This window comes from Clinocottus analis, unplaced genomic scaffold, assembly GCF_023055335.1.
Source record: "Clinocottus analis isolate CAN_PGR_092001 unplaced genomic scaffold, fCliAna1.0.p SCAF_17, whole genome shotgun sequence".
NCBI classification, from domain to species: Eukaryota; Metazoa; Chordata; class Actinopteri; order Perciformes; family Cottidae; genus Clinocottus; species Clinocottus analis.
The window spans coordinates 13,565,587-13,583,274 of record NW_027175898.1 but is presented as its reverse complement, the minus strand read 5'-3'; the positions used below and the strand labels follow the sequence as shown (position 1 = coordinate 13,583,274).

Sequence of the window (17,688 nt, the reverse complement as noted above, 5' to 3'; positions counted from 1 at the left end):
TGTATTTTTGTGTTAAAATGTATGATTAAGTTTACATACAGTATGAATATGAACCCCCAAAACTTCATTTTAGACTAAAGTCTTAAACAAACTAGGATTAAACAGATTCAAACTGCTGATGTGAAGTTATGATGCTCTCACATCGCGTCAGATTTTCCATAGATGGTGTTTTTAGCTGCTATTTCTCATCTACATCATGTTCAGGAAGCTTCATAAGCAGGTTCATTTGAGTCATAACATTTCCAAGAAGCAAACAGAGACAGGACTTCAGGCTCCACTTGATCAAATAAATCAACAAATTGATTTCCGTGATGAACTTGACTTCGTGGGGTTGTTGAAGTCGTGTGAGAGAAGCTTTACTTTCTCTTCACGAGCACAGAAGTCGTTCCTTCAGCTCAAACGCGTTCAGCAGGAAAGTGAATGTAAGCGTGTGGGTCGACCGCACGGCAACAGGAAGTCAGCGTCCTCGTCTGAGAACAGAAGAAGGTCAAAGCTGCTGTTGAGGAGAGCGGCAGCCGAGGAGAGGATGTGGTCACGGAGCAGCCTGCACGTCGCTCTCTGAAGGTGCAAAAAGCTCCACTTTACCTCAACCTCCGCTCTCAGAGCGCAGCTGCATCGTCCCCCTCCACTTCTGTGTCAACTGAAGCTCCAGAAGCAACATACATGTGTTGCACATCTCACACAACAGCTGTTCACCCTCATCTGGTGCAGACATGAGCATTTAAACCTTTTTTTTGCAGTAGATTAAAGTAAGTAAGAGTTGAGTAAAGTCAATTTTTTTGCAGTCGCAGACTAAATTAAAGAAGAGAAGTAAATAAATCACAATAATTAGGGTGTTTCATACAATAAGACACAATGTGATAATATATTTAAAGCATAATAAAGCAATATGTTACATAATATTTAGTAACCTGAAAGATGAACCTTGGTGATTCGCTATGAAACTTAACTCCAGTGAATTACTTCATTTAAAAAGATGGCTGATGTTGGTTTTATTACATTTAACTGACTTCAGAGAAACCTCTTGAGCATCATACCATCAGTTCACATTTCACGATGAATTAAATATTCTCAAATATTCTTCATCTCCGGAAAGGAACTAAACCTCCCACTCTCAGTTTCATAATCAGATGTGCAGAAATACAGATACATATTTAGTGTTGCAGATTTACAGTTAATACATTATCTCTTTATCCAACATGTGAAGCGACACAGAACATCATAATGAACACACACACACACACACACACACACACACACACACACACAGGTGTTTTTACGCCACCATTCTGCTTCTGCACAGACACAACGCTGACAGACGAGCTCCTCCGGAGAGCCGAAGCTCTTGAATGTGAAACGTAGTGAGGGATGACACATTTTCATACGCAGCTCAGCCCATCTCCTCGTGGAGCAGAGTCAATGATCCAGAACATGGACATAATCGCCAACAAACCAGGCCTCCTCAGATGGTTCCTCTTTTTGCTGTGGACTGCAGGTAAATTACAATAAAATCCACCGTGGCCTGACTAGTGATACACATTAATCAGAACTTATTTTCATGTGGTGTTTGATTATCGTTCACTCAGGTCTAACTGATGGGAGTGACGTCAACCAGACTTCAATACCGTGGAAACACGAGGGTGAAGATGCAACAATGAGCTGCAGACACACGAAGGGCGTTCAGTACTACCAGATGTACTGGTACAGACAGCTGCCAGGAGAAACAATGAACCTGATCGTGTTCACGACAACAGGCAACACAGATCACGATTTTGGAGATTTCAGCAAAGAGAAATTTTCAGCCACCAAGCCCGACGTTGAGAGCGGTACGTTCACAGTGAAGAACCTGCAGCCAGAAGATAAAGGCCTGTACTTCTGCGCTGTGAGTGAACACAATGACACAGAGTCACTCACTGGCTGAACAAAAACCCCCAGTGCGCCGAAAACACGACTGTCACACTGATCTCATGCGCTGTAGGGGGACCTGGAGGACCACGAATACTCACCGTGACACAATGTGGAGGGCTGAACACCAGACACGTGACACTCCCACCCCCTGCAGCTGTTTAGATCTCTAATCACACCGACAGTGATGAGACCTGTTGCACTGTCTGAATGAACATGGACGCCATCAAACATGGCCTCCTGAGCGTTCTAACACTTCTGCTCTGGAGAAAAGGTAAACGACACGATAGCCTTTAACCTTTGCTGTTGAAAAGTAGTTTTGAATGCTCTCCATTGTGTTTCACACTCAGGTCTAATTGCTGGCGATGATGTCACGCAGACCCCTGTGCTGTGGAGGGTCGAGGGTCAGTCTGCCACGATGAACTGCAGTCACACTAAGGATGCTACTTTCTACGTGATGTACTGGTACAGACAGCTGCCAGGGGAGGGAATGAGGCAAATAGTTACCACGACTACAAGTCCTCCACATACATATGAAAGTGGCTTCAGCGAGGACAAGTTTCCTGCAACAAAAAACGACGCTCAGACTGGATCTCTGACAGTGAAGAAGCTGCTGCCTGAGGACAGAGGAGTGTACTGGTGTGCTGTGAGTCAACACAGTGATACAGGCGACTTACGCAGCTGCACAAATACGCTGCTGCTGTCACAGTAAATACATGTTTTATCGGCAGGGGGAGCTCGAGATCTGGAGACTGCAAATTGATTTTTTGGTTTGTATTTAGTCATAAGTGAGAAGAGTGCTTTCCACTGGAGTGAAGCTGCATACAACAAGCCAGATGTTGTTTTTCAGATGTTAAATGACATGTAATGAATACAGAAATAGTCACAAAATCTACTCAAAACTATTCAACAAGTTGAATTTATAGAATATATATAGATGTATATATATATATATAGATATATATATATATATCTATATATATATATATGAAATCAATAAATTATCAATTTTCTTGGTGGAAATTGGTAATCATCAATCTCCAGAGGCCAAACCGATATATTTAATTTGCATGTTTGGCAAAATATTGAAGTTACACTGATAAAAAATGAAAAATGAAAACAGTAGAAAGTTCTCACATTTCAGAAGGACCAGTGAATATGAGTTTTGTTTATCTTGATAAAAAAAAAAGATCTGTTGATTTTAAATAGATAGATAGATAGATAGATAGATAGATAGATAGATAGATAGATAGATAGATAGATAGATAGATAGATAGATAGATAGATAGATAGATAGATAGATAGATAGAAATGTACTTTATTAATCCCCAAGGGGAACTTTGTAGTCATAGTAGCGCCCAACACTTTACAGACACCAAATGGAATAAACTAACAAGGAAGTTGTTATAAAATAATACAAATGCCCTCCGAGTCTCCTCCCCTCTCAGGTGATCCCGTAACGTCTGTCAGTCACAGAGAGACGCAGGACGACGACAAAGGCATCATGATCAGAAACACCAACAGCATCCCTCTGCTGCTCCTCTGCCTCTCCTGTAGGTTCCACTTCAATCCGCCTGCTCAAAGTCTCATCTTTGTGTCCGTGTTCTCACCGCTTCCCTCTTTACAACGCAGGTCGCTCTCTGAGCACTGAGGTCCATCAGGCTCCATCGTCAATATTAGGAAGCCCTCACGCTGCTGCGACAATCAGCTGCCGCCATTCAATCAGTTCATACAATGTCATATTGTGGTACCAGCAGCCGGTGGGTGACTCTGACCTGACACTCATTGGAAATATTTTCTACACTAACCCGACCATTGAGGATGCTTTCAGAGGACATTTCAATGTGACTGGGGACGGCTCAGCAAAGGCTCAACTTCATGTGCTGACACCCAGACAGCCTGAAGACAGCGGTGTGTATTACTGTGCAGCCAGTAGGCACAGTGTCTCAATGTCGCTCTGGCTCCTTCTAAAACCTGCGCTGGTGATCAGCCACATAAGCACCTGCATCTAACTGTAGCCAGAGGCAGGAAATCACCACCGATATCATCAGGATATGTGACGCTGAATGAATACACTGATGAAGACTCCTCCTCCTCTTCCTCCTCAGCTCTGTGCACATTGCAGTCATCATCACTGCTTAGTTTTCAGCTGCTTTAGGATCATGTTTAAACTCCTTGTACTTTTAGCAGCTCTGCCGTTGTGTTTAACAGGTAATATCACGTTCACTCATAAAGAAATTCACCTAAATATTTCTACATTTTCGCTTTGTTTTCTTCACTCAAGTGTGTCTTAAATGTGTCTTGCAGAACTCTCAAAGAACCGTGTTCATCAGCGCCCGGGTGATCTGATCCAACACCTTGGAGAAGAAGTCCAGATGAACTGCAACCATTCAAACACAGATTTTGACATGATCCAGTGGTACAAACAGCCCGCTGGGGGAAATGAAATGCTCCTCGTGGGCTACGTACGATTCACTGCTGCAGTCGTTGAAGCTCAATTCAAACACACGTATAATGTGAGCGGTAATGGGGGAAGTCTGGCATCTCTTCACATTCCACAGTTGAGTCGCTCAGAGGACGGAGCGTTGTATTTCTGTGCTGCCAGTAGAGCACAGTGCTGCACGAACCCCGAGTCTGAGGCAAAAACCCCGTCTGGTGCAGCCGGCGACACAAATGACAACACAAACGACAAGTCAACCGCATTGTGACTGATATCAGACAGCTGGACTCCTCTTTCATCCTTTTAGGGTGCAGTGTTTTCTTTTTGGGGGGGAAACGATACCGCAAAGCAAACTTTTCTGTCCACATGTCCATATGTCTTATTTGTTTCAGTGTTTTAGAAACCAAACTTGGACCCATTGTTCCAATAGGTGGAGCTGGAGCTCCATAAATACTCTTTACACGCAGCACGATGAATATATATATGTGATATCTGGTGTAGATTTGACTCCTACACTAAGTGTTGTGTTGAATCAGACAACATCCAGGTCAACATCCCAACTTTATCCTTTTACATCTTGGCTCATTGCTGATCACTTTGAATCACTTCATATTTATCTTTTTCCGAGGCGCTTGTCAGTAAAGCAGTCATTGTAGTTTCCTTCACCGATAAAATAAACTATGCTTATCGCCATTTATGGTTATGAATTACACCTCCTACAAACCCCTCCCACCCAGCAGCATTTTCTTTGGAGCTTTTGTCGCTTCCACTTATTGTACAGATGCTCTTTCTTCATCACTTCCTCTCCCTCTTCAAGCCTTCAGTCAGCTCAGTGGTGTGAGGTCCCAGAGACTTACATCTGAAAAGCTCTCAGATGCAGTCTGACATGTCGAGAAAAGGGTTTTGAGTGTCTTTATTTGAGTCAAAATGATCGTCCTTCTCTTCTGTTGTCTGGCCGGTAAACGCCTTTTTAAATAGAACTGGCAAATATAGTTTTCCCCTCAGAATTATTACGTAACCAAGTTTGTTCTCCATCTACTTCTTCATCCAGGTTGTTGTCTGGGTCTCGATGTCCTTCAGTCTCCCTCTGATCTCATCAAAACACCTGGGGACGACGTGCAGATGTTCTGCAGCCATGACAGAACTGACTACAGGCTGATGCTCTGGTACCAGCGGTCTGCTGGAGACACAGCCATGAAACTCATTGGATATTTGAACTTTAAAGAGGTCAAAATAGAAAAGCCATATAAAGATCATTTCAACACGTCTGGAGATTTGGGGGGATCTACAGCAAAGAACGGCTCTCTTCTTCTAGTCAACGTTAAACCAGAGCACAGTGCAGTTTACTACTGTGCAGCCAGTGAAGCACGCTGACAGAAATCCCCTCTGACCTCTACAAAAACTCTACACCATCTTTTTTCATCAGTGGTTTATAATAAGACGTGGAATAAACCGCTACCTGACACCTGCTTTTGTGGTTGTACTTTAGTTTGATGCAATCATATTAGCAAATACAACTGTGTTTCTCTCCTAATCTGTTTTAACAAGTCATTTTATTACAGTAAAAATGAAGGTTTGTGTGGGAATCAGTTTGATTTACATCTACATGAAGCCCCTCCTACTTTCTACCTTTACTTCCTGATTACAGGTGACTCCGCTTGGAGAGAAAGCACAAACATAACTTCACTAATACTGCATTTAGAGTAACTCATGCGCCATGTCAGATCTTCACACGATGATTAGATTTCTCTTTGGCTTCATCCTCACAGGTAACTGACTCGTTTTGAAGTGAGATCAGACGACACACTCCTTTATAAACTGTGGGTTGGCGTAGTTTCCAAAAGACCTTGGCCAGCCACCTGCAGTCAAGTCTGGTGTCACGTGATTTTTACCTCACTTCCTCACGTCTCTGCTGCGTTTTTGTCACATTCAGTCTCGTCATACAGCCATAAACTTCATCCTCAAGAGAATTAAATCTGCATGGGGCCAAGAGCTAACATGATTAGTTTACTACTTTCTTGTCATCTCATAGGTAACGTGAACGGATCTCCACATCAACACGTTTGTAGTTTGTTTTTTCATGTTGGAGCAGTTGTTTCTCTTCTTGCAGGTCTGTCTCTGGGGGTTCAGGTCCAGCAGTCTCCCTCTGCCCTCGCCATAGAGGCTGGAGGCGACGTGCAGCTCGTCTGCACGCACCGACAGGCCGAGTCCAGGGTGATGCTGTGGTACCAGCAGCCACGCGGAGACACCGCGATGAGACTGATCGGATACGGATATGTGCAGTTCACAAATGACAGCGTGGAAGAGCCGTTCAGGAAGCATTTCAGACTATTTGGAGATTTAAGTGGGGACAAAACAAGAAATGGTTCGCTTTCCATCATCAATCTAAAAGCACTTGAACACACCGCGACGTACTTTTGTGCAATCAGTCAGCCACAGTGCAGCAAACATCCAGGTGGTATTGACAAAAACCTCTGCAGCCCTCAAAGTAGGTTAAAGAGTACATCATGTCCCCCACGTGATAAAAAAGTGTTTTTACTTTGATTTGCCGACTTTTAACGTTTATAATGAACAGCTCGTCATTATTAATTATTCATACTCAACACTCATCACCAGAGCGTCCATCAAACCTCTCTGGATCAAAACCACAAGAAGTATTTTACTCCTCACAGGTGAAGCCTTAAATATTCTCAGCCGGTGGGTTCCCATGTCATCCGTACAGACCACGACACATTTGGTACTCAGCAATAACCGTTTATAATAATTATGAACTTTAGTGTCCATCATGACTTTGAATATACTGCACTTTCCTCTCGATAGAGTTGATGACGGGTTTGAGCATACAGAGGTATTTTTGTAAAGCCATGAATTGTTCTACATTAGCATTCATGTGTTTGTATTATTCTAATACGTTTAAATGATAATTAACTTGAACCTGGTGCATTTTTCTTAGGACTTTAAACTTAAGTAGGTCATCAATTCACAAGGAAACCAGTCAGTCATCACCAGAATTGCAGCTATCAGCATCACGTGACATTTCCTGTATGAGGCTATTACTTGTGTCGCTAGGAGGTCTATCTATATATTGTTTTATATCAGTCATAATCAAAATAAAGCACAGACCAAATGAAAGTATTCTTGTTTCTGAAATGGTGGACTTTTCTTTTTTCTACCCTTGAGTGTAATTGTTGTAATTTAACAAAAAGAAAGGCAGCGTTTCCCTGCCTTTCAGAAAAGGCAGAGTAAATCAAAGACAGTTTCTCGGGTATCAACTTTTCTCTGCATCACTTCCTGTCCCTCCTTCTGAACCACAAAACTGAGAGACTCGAGCTGGTTCTTCTCATTCAACATGACGCCGTCTTGTCTCATCGTTTCCATCATCACTGTGTTCTGGATTAAAGGTATAGCACATTCATGACTCATCTAATGCACCCTAACATTATTATCCAGCAATTATTGACTATTTCTTCCTGCTGTAGTTTAAACCCAAGCGCACAACAATATTTTGTCCACTAGTGGCAAGATATGACAGGTCTCCTGAACATTGTTTCTCCATCTCTTTCCAGGAGTTTACCTCAGTAAAGATAAACAAGTGTTCCAGACTCCAACTCAACTCTTCTTCAAACCAAATGATGAGGTCACGCTGAACCTCACGCATACAATCCCGAGCTATGACACTATTCTCTGGTATCAGCGCTCAGCAGGAGACACTTCCCTGAAGCTGATTGCCTACATGTACTTTAAAACTCCTACAGTCGAGACGCCATTTGATAAACGCTTTATTGTGAGTGGAGATGGAGAGAAAACAGCGTCTCTTCACATCCTGAGCCCGAGACACCCTGAAGACAGCGGACACTATTTTGGAGCAGCAAGTATGCACAGTAATGAAGACGGTGACGCTCTCATACAAAAACCTCCATAAGGATCCAACAGATAAGGTCCCACCAACAGGAAACCAGTGGAACCATGTGACACGGTCGCAAACTGCTGAAAAATGTCTTCATTTGAACTTGATTAGAGGATTTAAGTAGTAATATATAACAATAAAAATACAGATCATGATAATAGACATATTTACACCATATGCCATCAACTTCAAGGCTGGTTTTCAAGGCTGCGATTCAGTTGGTCAGGATCAAGAAAAGAAAGTCATACATGTTGGTTCTGCTTTGTTCTGTGCTCACGTGTGTGTTGACGAATCAGCCTTTGGACTCATGAAATGTCTAAATATGGTCCAAAACCCAAATATATCCAATTTACTATCACATAAAACATACTCACATAAACATATAATAACATATATAACATATATAACTTAACAGGAAGTCTGCTCAAGCTCATTTAGGCAGGAATAAGATCGCTTAGTACAGCAAACAGATTCAACCAACAGGTGGAGGCACAGCACATGATATGAAGCTTTTATCTTGAGGTTATGTTGATGAATTAAGCCCCCCCCCCCCCTACCACACACACACACACACACACACACACACACACACACACACCCTGTCCTCTTTCACCCGGAGCCTACTTTTACTCTCACATCCGTGCCTGAAGATGTCTCCATGTGTGCTGATCTTTTTCTTCATCTGTTTTCACTGTAAGATCTCATCCTGAATTACATAAAAGTAGTCATGAATTATATTAATATTTATACAACATGCTAAACAATCTCGCTAAAAAAAGACTTGTTTTTGTTTGGCATCATTTTTTTTTTTTTTTTTACACCTGCTTCCTCCACAGGTGAAGTGGGCGCTGTAACATTTGAACAATCTCCACCCCAGATAGTGGAGGAGAGCACCGAGGTCCAGATGAAGTGCAGCCATGATGACACTAACCTTCCATCAATGCTCTGGTATCAGCAAAGAACTGACACTATGTCCATGACCCTCATCGGGTACGGATACGGGACCAGCCCGCCAAACTACGAGGGCCAGTTTGAACGACAATTCACCCTGACGAAAGAAAGCTCAGTGAAAGGAGCTCTGACTGTACGCAAGGCAGACCTGTCGCACTCGGCTGTGTATTTCTGCGCCGCCAGTACACAGTGATGTGGTTTGATGCCACTCCCTCACTAAAAACCCTTCTCACATGAGGCAGCGTGTCTCTTTCCAGTCACTGGAGGACGTTTCCCTGCAGCAGAGCAGAGCCCGCAAGGGCAACGTAACAATTGTGTAGTGTACACAAATGTATAGTTGTTGTGCTCAAACAATGTGTTCCACTCTGGCTTTTGCATTAACTACTTCATAAATCTGGGTTTTCCCCACAGACCAAGCGAAGGTCAACCCTCATCTTGTTCCTGTACATAACAAATACATGTATTATATATTTCTTATTATATGTCAAATATTGCAGTATTTTGCGACGTGTTTATTGCAGTTGACGTCAACACATCGGGCAACTCCGAAACGTCAATGTACGTCGAATAAAAGTGTTTCTTTTTGTCACTGACTGACAGGCTGAGATTGTTATTATTGTCTGACAAAACTACTTTAATACAGAGAAGCATTCACCTTTGATCCGGTTGTTTTCATTTATGAAAAAACATTTCTGAGACAGTGTCGGAGGACAAAAAGTGAAGGACTTGATATAAAGCTTTTCCAGCCGCTAGCTAGCCACGACTTAAACAGAGTCGATAATGGTCCAGTCATCTTATTTCACATTTATGCGAATACATATTTGATTTAATTCCTAATTAAGATACTCTTGAATATCTTCAATTCATAAATCTATTCAATACCAACTCCTGTGCTGTTGAAGTTACAGTGACCAGTGTTTAAACGTTGCTGTGTTGAAATGCAAAAAATGCAAAATACTTATAAAAAAAAAGTGAAATAATACTTAAAAATACTTGTTTTTGAAGGATGTCACTTTTTCTGGACATTAAACTGTTGACATCTCTCTACTGTCTCCAGTTTTAGGGTTTGCCACCACTTTCATCTTATTTTTTTCTTTTTGAAATACTTATCCATGATTTTCGCCAGGGCAAAGATTTTTGCGGCCCTCTAGGTGGCGCTCGCGGTCCAATCGGGGGCCACGACCCCATGGTTAAGAGTCATTGCACTCAGAGACTAGATGTACTAAGAGACTCCCTCTCACTTCTGCATGTCAGACGTTCAGAGTTGTGATAGTAAATGTATCACACACAACAACCATCTGATGTGTGTCCCAATGAAGCTGCTGCTTGTTGCCGTTCTGATCTTCACCAGTAAGAACATTTCAAAACAGTTCCTCCTCCTCATTGAAGTTGTTAACTCATTTTGTTTTTTCCCCACAGATTCCTCCGCTGGTGTAAAAATCCAGCAGCCTCCATTATTATTCAGCCGTGAGGGAGACTCGAATGTAACCCTGCAGTGTGAACAAGATGACAGTAACAATTACTACATGTACTGGTACAGACAGAGCGGCAGCGGGGAAATGCAGCTGCTCACACAGTCTAGCAGTAATAACGTGTGGAGCGTTGAAGCCCCGTTCAACAAATCAAAGTACACCATGTCCCGGCCCGCGGTGCTCAGCTCCTCTCTGCAGATCCACCCCGTGGAGGCCGGAGACTCGGCTGTGTTTTACTGCGCCTCCAGTAGAGCACAGTGGTTCAGAAAGCCTCAGCTGCCACACAACAACCTCAAGAAGCAACCAGGAGATGATGACAGGGAGGAGGCACGATGGGTTGATCTCTGCGTAACGGACCAGACATCAAAGTGACATGAAAATTAGGGGTGGGAATCACCAGAGGTCCCGATATACGATATTATCACGATACCGTATTATCCCGATACTGCGATACATTGAGTATTGCGATATATTCCCCTTTTTTTTTTATCAACCGCAAAATGTCCCCAAAGGATTTTTTTGTTGACCAAAAAAACATTGATTTTATTATTCGAGGACCAAAAGGTTTTTGAATTGATTAAATAAAAGATCGATACTCGGCTTCCGTGTATATCGCCGCGTAAAATATCGCGATACTATGCTGTATTGATTTTTTTTCCCCACCCCTAATGAAAATATGAAATGTTTTTTTTTTTTTATTTTGTATTTATTAAATCATGAAAAAAGTACAAGAACACTTCTACGTAAATCACCTCGTTCCTTCAACACCACAACGCTGCTCAGCTCAGATCAGTGAGCAGGTGTTGACGTGGTACTTTCACACATTCAGCTTCATTGTCCTTCACAGTTTCTCACTTCGCCATTTAAGTGCTTTCGTCTCTGTTATTTCATTTGACTATAATTCAGAGTGCAGCCTTGCAACGCTCAAGTGTATCCAGTTGAAGAGGTTATCATCCACTGACCTCTACAGGGGTCATGTGGGATTACACTTAAATAATCCAACAAATCACTGAGCTTTATAGAATATGTCAAAGTGAAGACAAATCAAATAGTTAAAGTTGCATTCGAAAGGGAATTTTAGTGAAGAATTAGGCTGAATGGACTGCAGTTCACATTTAACATAGAGGTTTAGAGTGATGCGACATCATAGAAATGCTTCATCTTGAATCAAAATAAGACGGTAAAAAGGTTGTGTTTCGAATAAGAGCACACTGGTTTTTCTCAGTTGGTTGAATTTTAAAGTTACACAATTTTATATTTTAATACCACAAGAGACATTTTAAAAAGTTTATTTTAGAAAATACATACCTTATTTTCATTTAAGGTCACACATTACATTTACATTATATATATTAACTTATGAACTGAATTTTGAAATACTTTCACTTGACTTTAGTATTTATGTTATTAGCTACTTCATATTTTTCCACTTCCAAAGGGAAATATTGTATTTTTTTTATTCGGCTATATTTATTTGGAAGCCTTACTTTGAATAATCACAATATAGATATAAAATAAAACAATTGAATTATAATGTATTGTTGAGTTTAAGAAGTAGGTACCAGCTCACATATGAATACATCCATAATTATGAGCTGTGAATAAAACATTGTTTTATTTGTGTATATTTTGATGCTAATGCTTTTGTACTTACTACCATTTTGAATGCAGGACTTTGACTTGTAACTTTAAAAAACGTTATAATAGTCTATATGGTTGTTGAGGAAACATTCCTTTCATGCCACTTTTGGCACTTTATGCCTTATGTTGAAGAAAAGAAGAACAATTTAAGGATCGCAGTCAAAGAGGTGTGACCAGCAGAGACGTCCCTCCCTCTGAACATCTTCAAACCAACAAACAAAGACCAGTTTCTCTCCTCCTTCCTTCCTTCTTGCTTCTTTTCTTAGCTGCACCAGAAATAGCAGCAGTCGGGTTGGAGGCCGCTCAGCCGCCACTCAGCCCGACCTGAACAGCTGCTCTCTCTCACCGAGAGAGATGGAGGCTGAGATATGGAGAAGCTGGGTGGGGGAAGGAGAGAGGAGAGAACGGAGGAGACTTCAGGTTTTTGTGTGATGCTTTTCCACCGTGGGGACAGGGGGCCACGGTGATACACTCCCATAGAGCCGCTGTACAAAAACCTCCTCCCATTGACACCCAGTGTGTAGACTGCTACCTGCTACCTGGGACACCTGGAAGAGCAGAAACATCCATAATGTGAAGGTGTGTGGGATGTCAGGCCAAACTGGAACTGTAAGAGGCAACTTTAAAGGGAAAATTAGCTAAAAAATAGTTTTTTTAAAACAAGTTATACATCATATTTGGAGCACTGAGATGCTTCTTTCCTTCAGCCTGACTAAAGCAACACATTTGGACATTATGAAGCTCATCCTGCATGTTGAAAGCTTCTTCCTCCTCTGGATTATCACTCTGTGTTTCAACATGACGCTTATGAGATGTTTTGAGGCTTTTTGGGAGCGGAGACATTCAGTGTGACTCTGGATATGAAGCTTACTTTGGAAAGGGAACAAAACTCACAGTTTTGGGTAAGTAGCATCTCTCACTGCTGCAGTTCACCGGCACTAACGTCCAATAGTTTACATGTTGGCATGAAAGTAAAGCATAAAAACCTGTTGATGCTAAAAGCTGAACTATTGAGCTGAAGTGAAAACACTGTGACCTACACTGATCCTGCTTACTTTGGCCAAGGAACCAAACTGACTGTTTTAGGTAAATGTTTCAGTTTATTATTGAGTTTTGTGAAATGCATCACTGCTTTAAAGTCTCAGTAGAAACAGAAGTGTTGGTGAAAACCTTCCAAACATAGTTCTGGTGTAAGACTCAGGAGTTTCATGCTCAGTATTTCTGCACTGTGACAATGTAAACGAGGTTTACTTTGGAAAAGGAACCAAACTGACTGTTTTAGGTAAGTCAATGATGGAACAATATAAAATGTAATATGATTTGTCATCAGGGTGCATTAAGAAACTTCAAGTATGTCATAGTAGAAGTTCAGCTCAGGGCTTTTTGATGTGAAGCTTAAGCGCTGTGCCAATTACGAAGCCTATTTCGGCTCAGGAACTAAACTGACTGTTCTCGGTAAGTTAGACTTCTGACTTTCTTCTGAATAATTCAGCTGTATATGAAAAGTAAAACTAGTAAAAGCAAATTGGAAAAAAATGTCTTGTCACATGGACATTTTGAAAGTAGCATGTTGTGCTGTTTAGAGCACTGGTCAGGTTCACTGTGACGGTAGTGGAGCAGAGGCTTACTTTGGTGGAGGAACAAAGTTAACGGTTTTAGGTAAGAAAACATTTAAAGTTCATGAAATACTGCTCAGGTGTGATGTTGGTTAGATGTCTCGGACCTTGTTGATTCACTCCAAAGCTTGATTAACTCCTAATAACCAGTGATTACACCATGATTACAGCTGTTATTCTAGTATTAATAACCTTAAAATGCATGTGGATGTTTAAGGGGTGAAGGCTGGTAGAGGAACATTTGACTCTTTCGACAACTAAAGTAGATGAAGTTCTTGAAGTCGTCAAACAGTGACAAAGTCGGAGTAGTGGCTCAGATAAAGAGGCAGCAAGGTGTTTTTGTGTCAGTGGAAAGTCTCTGTGCTCCTTCTCACAGGCTTACTTTGGAGCTGGAACTAAACTCACTGTTTTAGGTAAGAAAACCTGCACAGAAACATCTCAAGAAAGAAGATTCTTTGTATGTTAGTCTATGCAAGATTATATGAAGTACTAAGAATATGTTTGGTAGACATTTTATTTGATGGTTGTGAGCAAAAGTGGACAAAATGTGAAAGAATTTAATGCAGAAGTTAGTTTGTGTCCGTGAAGAAAGCGTTGTCCACGATCTCCAGTAAAAGTACAGCAGCAATAAACCATTTGGCTCTCTGCCCAGATTAATCCTCTGAACACAGTTCTTATCAGCGCTGCGACACACTGTGAGTTTTCAGTCGGAGGCTTACTTTGGAGCTGGAACTAAACTCACCGTTCTCGGTAAGACAGTTAAAATGATTTAATATACACACTGACATTAATTATCAAAATAATAATATCAAATTGAGGCTATTTTCGGTTATTGTTTAATCTTATGCTCCTAAATGGACCTTAAATTATCAGTTTAATAATGTTGAGACGAGACTTTCTTCTAAAGTTTTGTGCGTTAAGTTAAGTTAAATGTTTTTAGTCCACCTGAAAAAGAGCACAAAGAGCCTTCAGCTCAGTGCTGGGAGCTCGAGCCGTTCTTCTTGTTCAGCCTCGTGTCAGTGTGAACAACTACCAGCCTGCTTACTTTGGCAGCGGCACCAGACTGACGGTGTTGGGTAAGAAAATGATGAAGAATCTTAAGCATAAATGTATATTCCAGAGCTTCTCTGATCTTAAATCTGCTCAAAAAAAGAATATGTTCTACGTTTTATTTGGTGTTTGCTGTGTAGGTTTGTCGTCAAAAGTGTCAAAGAAAATGTCAAATAGACGTAAAACGATAAATGTCGGCAAAAACAAAGCCACACGAGGTCGAGGCATCTACTTTGTTATGTTCATTCAATAGTGACTCAAAGTGTTGCACTAAAAGTATTCACTACAGCCAACATTGTCTCTTTCATATACAAGAAGAAAACAGAAAAAAGTAACAAAACTTGATATATATATATATATATATATATATATATATATATATATATATATATATATACAGATATATATATATATATATATATATATATATATATATATATATATATATACAGATATATATATATATATATATATATATATATATATATATATATATATATATATATATATATATATATATATATATATATATATATCTGTGACATGCATGGTGATTGTAGTACCTATGTGTACTGGTTGATAAAAGAAAACCCCACGAAAATAAGTTTTAAAAAAAATAACAGAAGCTCGGTTATATCCGCCATTGCAGTCAGTTTTTTACACGCGAGTCAGCGGTGTGCTCCAGCAGTTATCCTCCTTATTTCGGAGAGGGAACCAAACTGACAGTTCTCGGTAAGATAAGAAACAATTGTTTATTGTTTTGGATACGAGTACAAAAAAAAGCGTTGTTCTTGTGGTTGGATGTTGAAATGTTCAGGTTTCTCTTTGGATCTGCAGGACTTTAATTTCGAGATTTATGTCCTTTTGTCCTGGCAGAACCTGAACATAAACCCACAGGACCAAGAGTCAAAGTGCTTCCACCTTCAGCAAAGAAGTGTCTGAACCAGAAAGACCAGAATATCACCATCGTTTGTGTGGCCAGAGGATTCTACCCAGACCATGTGGGTGTATCCTGGAAGGTGGACGAGAAGAACGTCACCGACGGCGTGGCGACCGACGCTGCTGCCTTCCGGTCGCCTGGTGGTAAATACACAATCACCAGCAGGCTGAGGGTCTCTGCCGAGGACTGGTTCACAGAGGGCAAAGAGTTCACCTGCACAGTCAGCTTCTTCAACGGGACTGACACTGAAGATTATACAAACTCCACCCGTGGGGAAAAAGGTAGGCTGAATTTGAAAAACAGAAATCACCTGAAAATGCTTTGTTAGCAACGTGAAACGCATCAACAACAATCTGTCTAATGCATTTATTCTTCTTCTATCCAGGAGTCCTGTCAAGTCAAATTTCAAGAGGTAAATATCATGTTGTGTTTCTGGATGACCTCAATGCATCATCACTAGTATTCAGCGTCCTGTCGGGGCTCCACGTGGACGTTTCCTCTTTGAATCGTCTCACTTAAATGTTTGAACTTTCTGCAGAGAAATATCTGAGGATCACACAGACGGCCAAACTCTCCTACGTGGTTTTCATCGTCAAGAGCGGCGTCTACGGCGCCTTTGTGGCGTTTCTGGTGTGGAAGCTTCAGGTTTGTTCCGACCCTGCACACACATCCTATTATTTGTCCTCTGAAAACAGGCGTTGGACGTTGTAATATGTGAATGAACCGAGCTTATGACACTGTGACGTTGTGTCCTTTCTGTCTGTTGCAGCGTTCAGCCGGGAAGCAGAGCGACTGAGAGCTGAGCTGAACAGACAAGCTTTGTCTTTCTGTCAATAGAATTAATAATTATATTATCCCAGCTTTAATGTGTCACAGCATATGTTTGTTCGTATACAAACGAGCTCGCTAACATCAGAGGAACGCATTCCTATTGCGATGTTAACGCCATCATGCATGTGTTTATCATAAAGATATGAGATGTGAATTGTCTGCTGTACGTTTGGGCTTGTGAATTATATGATGCTTGATCTTCTTCTCAATAAAAGTATGTCAGATAATCTAAAAGATTGAATGATTTATTGATTTTGTTGTATTTTTGTGTTAAAATGTATGATTAAGTTTACATACAGTATGAATATGAACCCCCAAAACTTCATTTTAGACTAAAGTCTTAAACAAACTAGGATTAAACAGATTCAAACTGCTGATGTGAAGTTATGATGCTCTCACATCGCGTCAGATTTTCCATAGATGGTGTTTTTAGCTGCTATTTCTCATCTACATCATGTTCAGGAAGCTTCATAAGCAGGTTCATTTGAGTCATAACATTTCCAAGAAGCAAACAGAGACAGGACTTCAGGCTCCACTTGATCAAATAAATCAACAAATTGATTTCCGTGATGAACTTGACTTCGTGGGGTTGTTGAAGTCGTGTGAGAGAAGCTTTACTTTCTCTTCACGAGCACAGAAGTCGTTCCTTCAGCTCAAACGCGTTCAGCAGGAAAGTGAATGTAAGCGTGTGGGTCGACCGCACGGCAACAGGAAGTCAGCGTCCTCGTCTGAGAACAGAAGAAGGTCAAAGCTGCTGTTGAGGAGAGCGGCAGCCGAGGAGAGGATGTGGTCACAGAGCAGCCTGCACGTTGCTCTCTGAAGGTGCAAAAAGCTCCACTTTACCTCAACCTCCGCTCTCAGAGCGCAGCTGCATCGTCCCCCTCCACTTCTGTGTCAACTGAAGCTCCAGAAGCAACATACATGTGTTGCACATC

The 17,688-nt window shown here is 41.2% G+C and overlaps 1 protein-coding gene across 1 annotated transcript; it reads left to right on the top strand.

Moving 5' to 3' along the window:
* Positions 1-1,654: 1,654 nt before the first annotated feature.
* LOC137787822 (uncharacterized) lies at positions 1,655-16,921 on the top strand. Its single transcript, XM_068580559.1, has 10 exons — positions 1,655-1,882; positions 2,285-2,370; positions 3,376-3,458; positions 6,456-6,622; positions 9,130-9,385; positions 10,623-11,043; positions 13,338-13,402; positions 15,859-16,203; positions 16,308-16,334; positions 16,461-16,921. The coding sequence occupies exons 1-10, from the start codon at positions 1,655-1,657 to the stop codon at positions 16,631-16,633; spliced, it is 1,851 nt and encodes a 616-aa protein (XP_068436660.1). The 3' UTR covers positions 16,634-16,921.
* Positions 16,922-17,688: the final 767 nt, after the last annotated feature.

Coding starts and splice junctions, on each gene's coding strand:
- LOC137787822 (XM_068580559.1), top strand. CDS start 1,655: ATGAGCTGCAGACACACGAAGGGCGTTCAGTACTACCAGATGTACTGG. Junction 6,623..9,129: donor GACTGATCGGATACGGATAT/GTGCAGTTCACA, acceptor TCTCCACCCCAG/ATAGTGGAGGAGAGCACCGA. Junction 13,403..15,858: donor AACCAAACTGACTGTTTTAG/GTAAATGTTTCA, acceptor TTGTCCTGGCAG/AACCTGAACATAAACCCACA.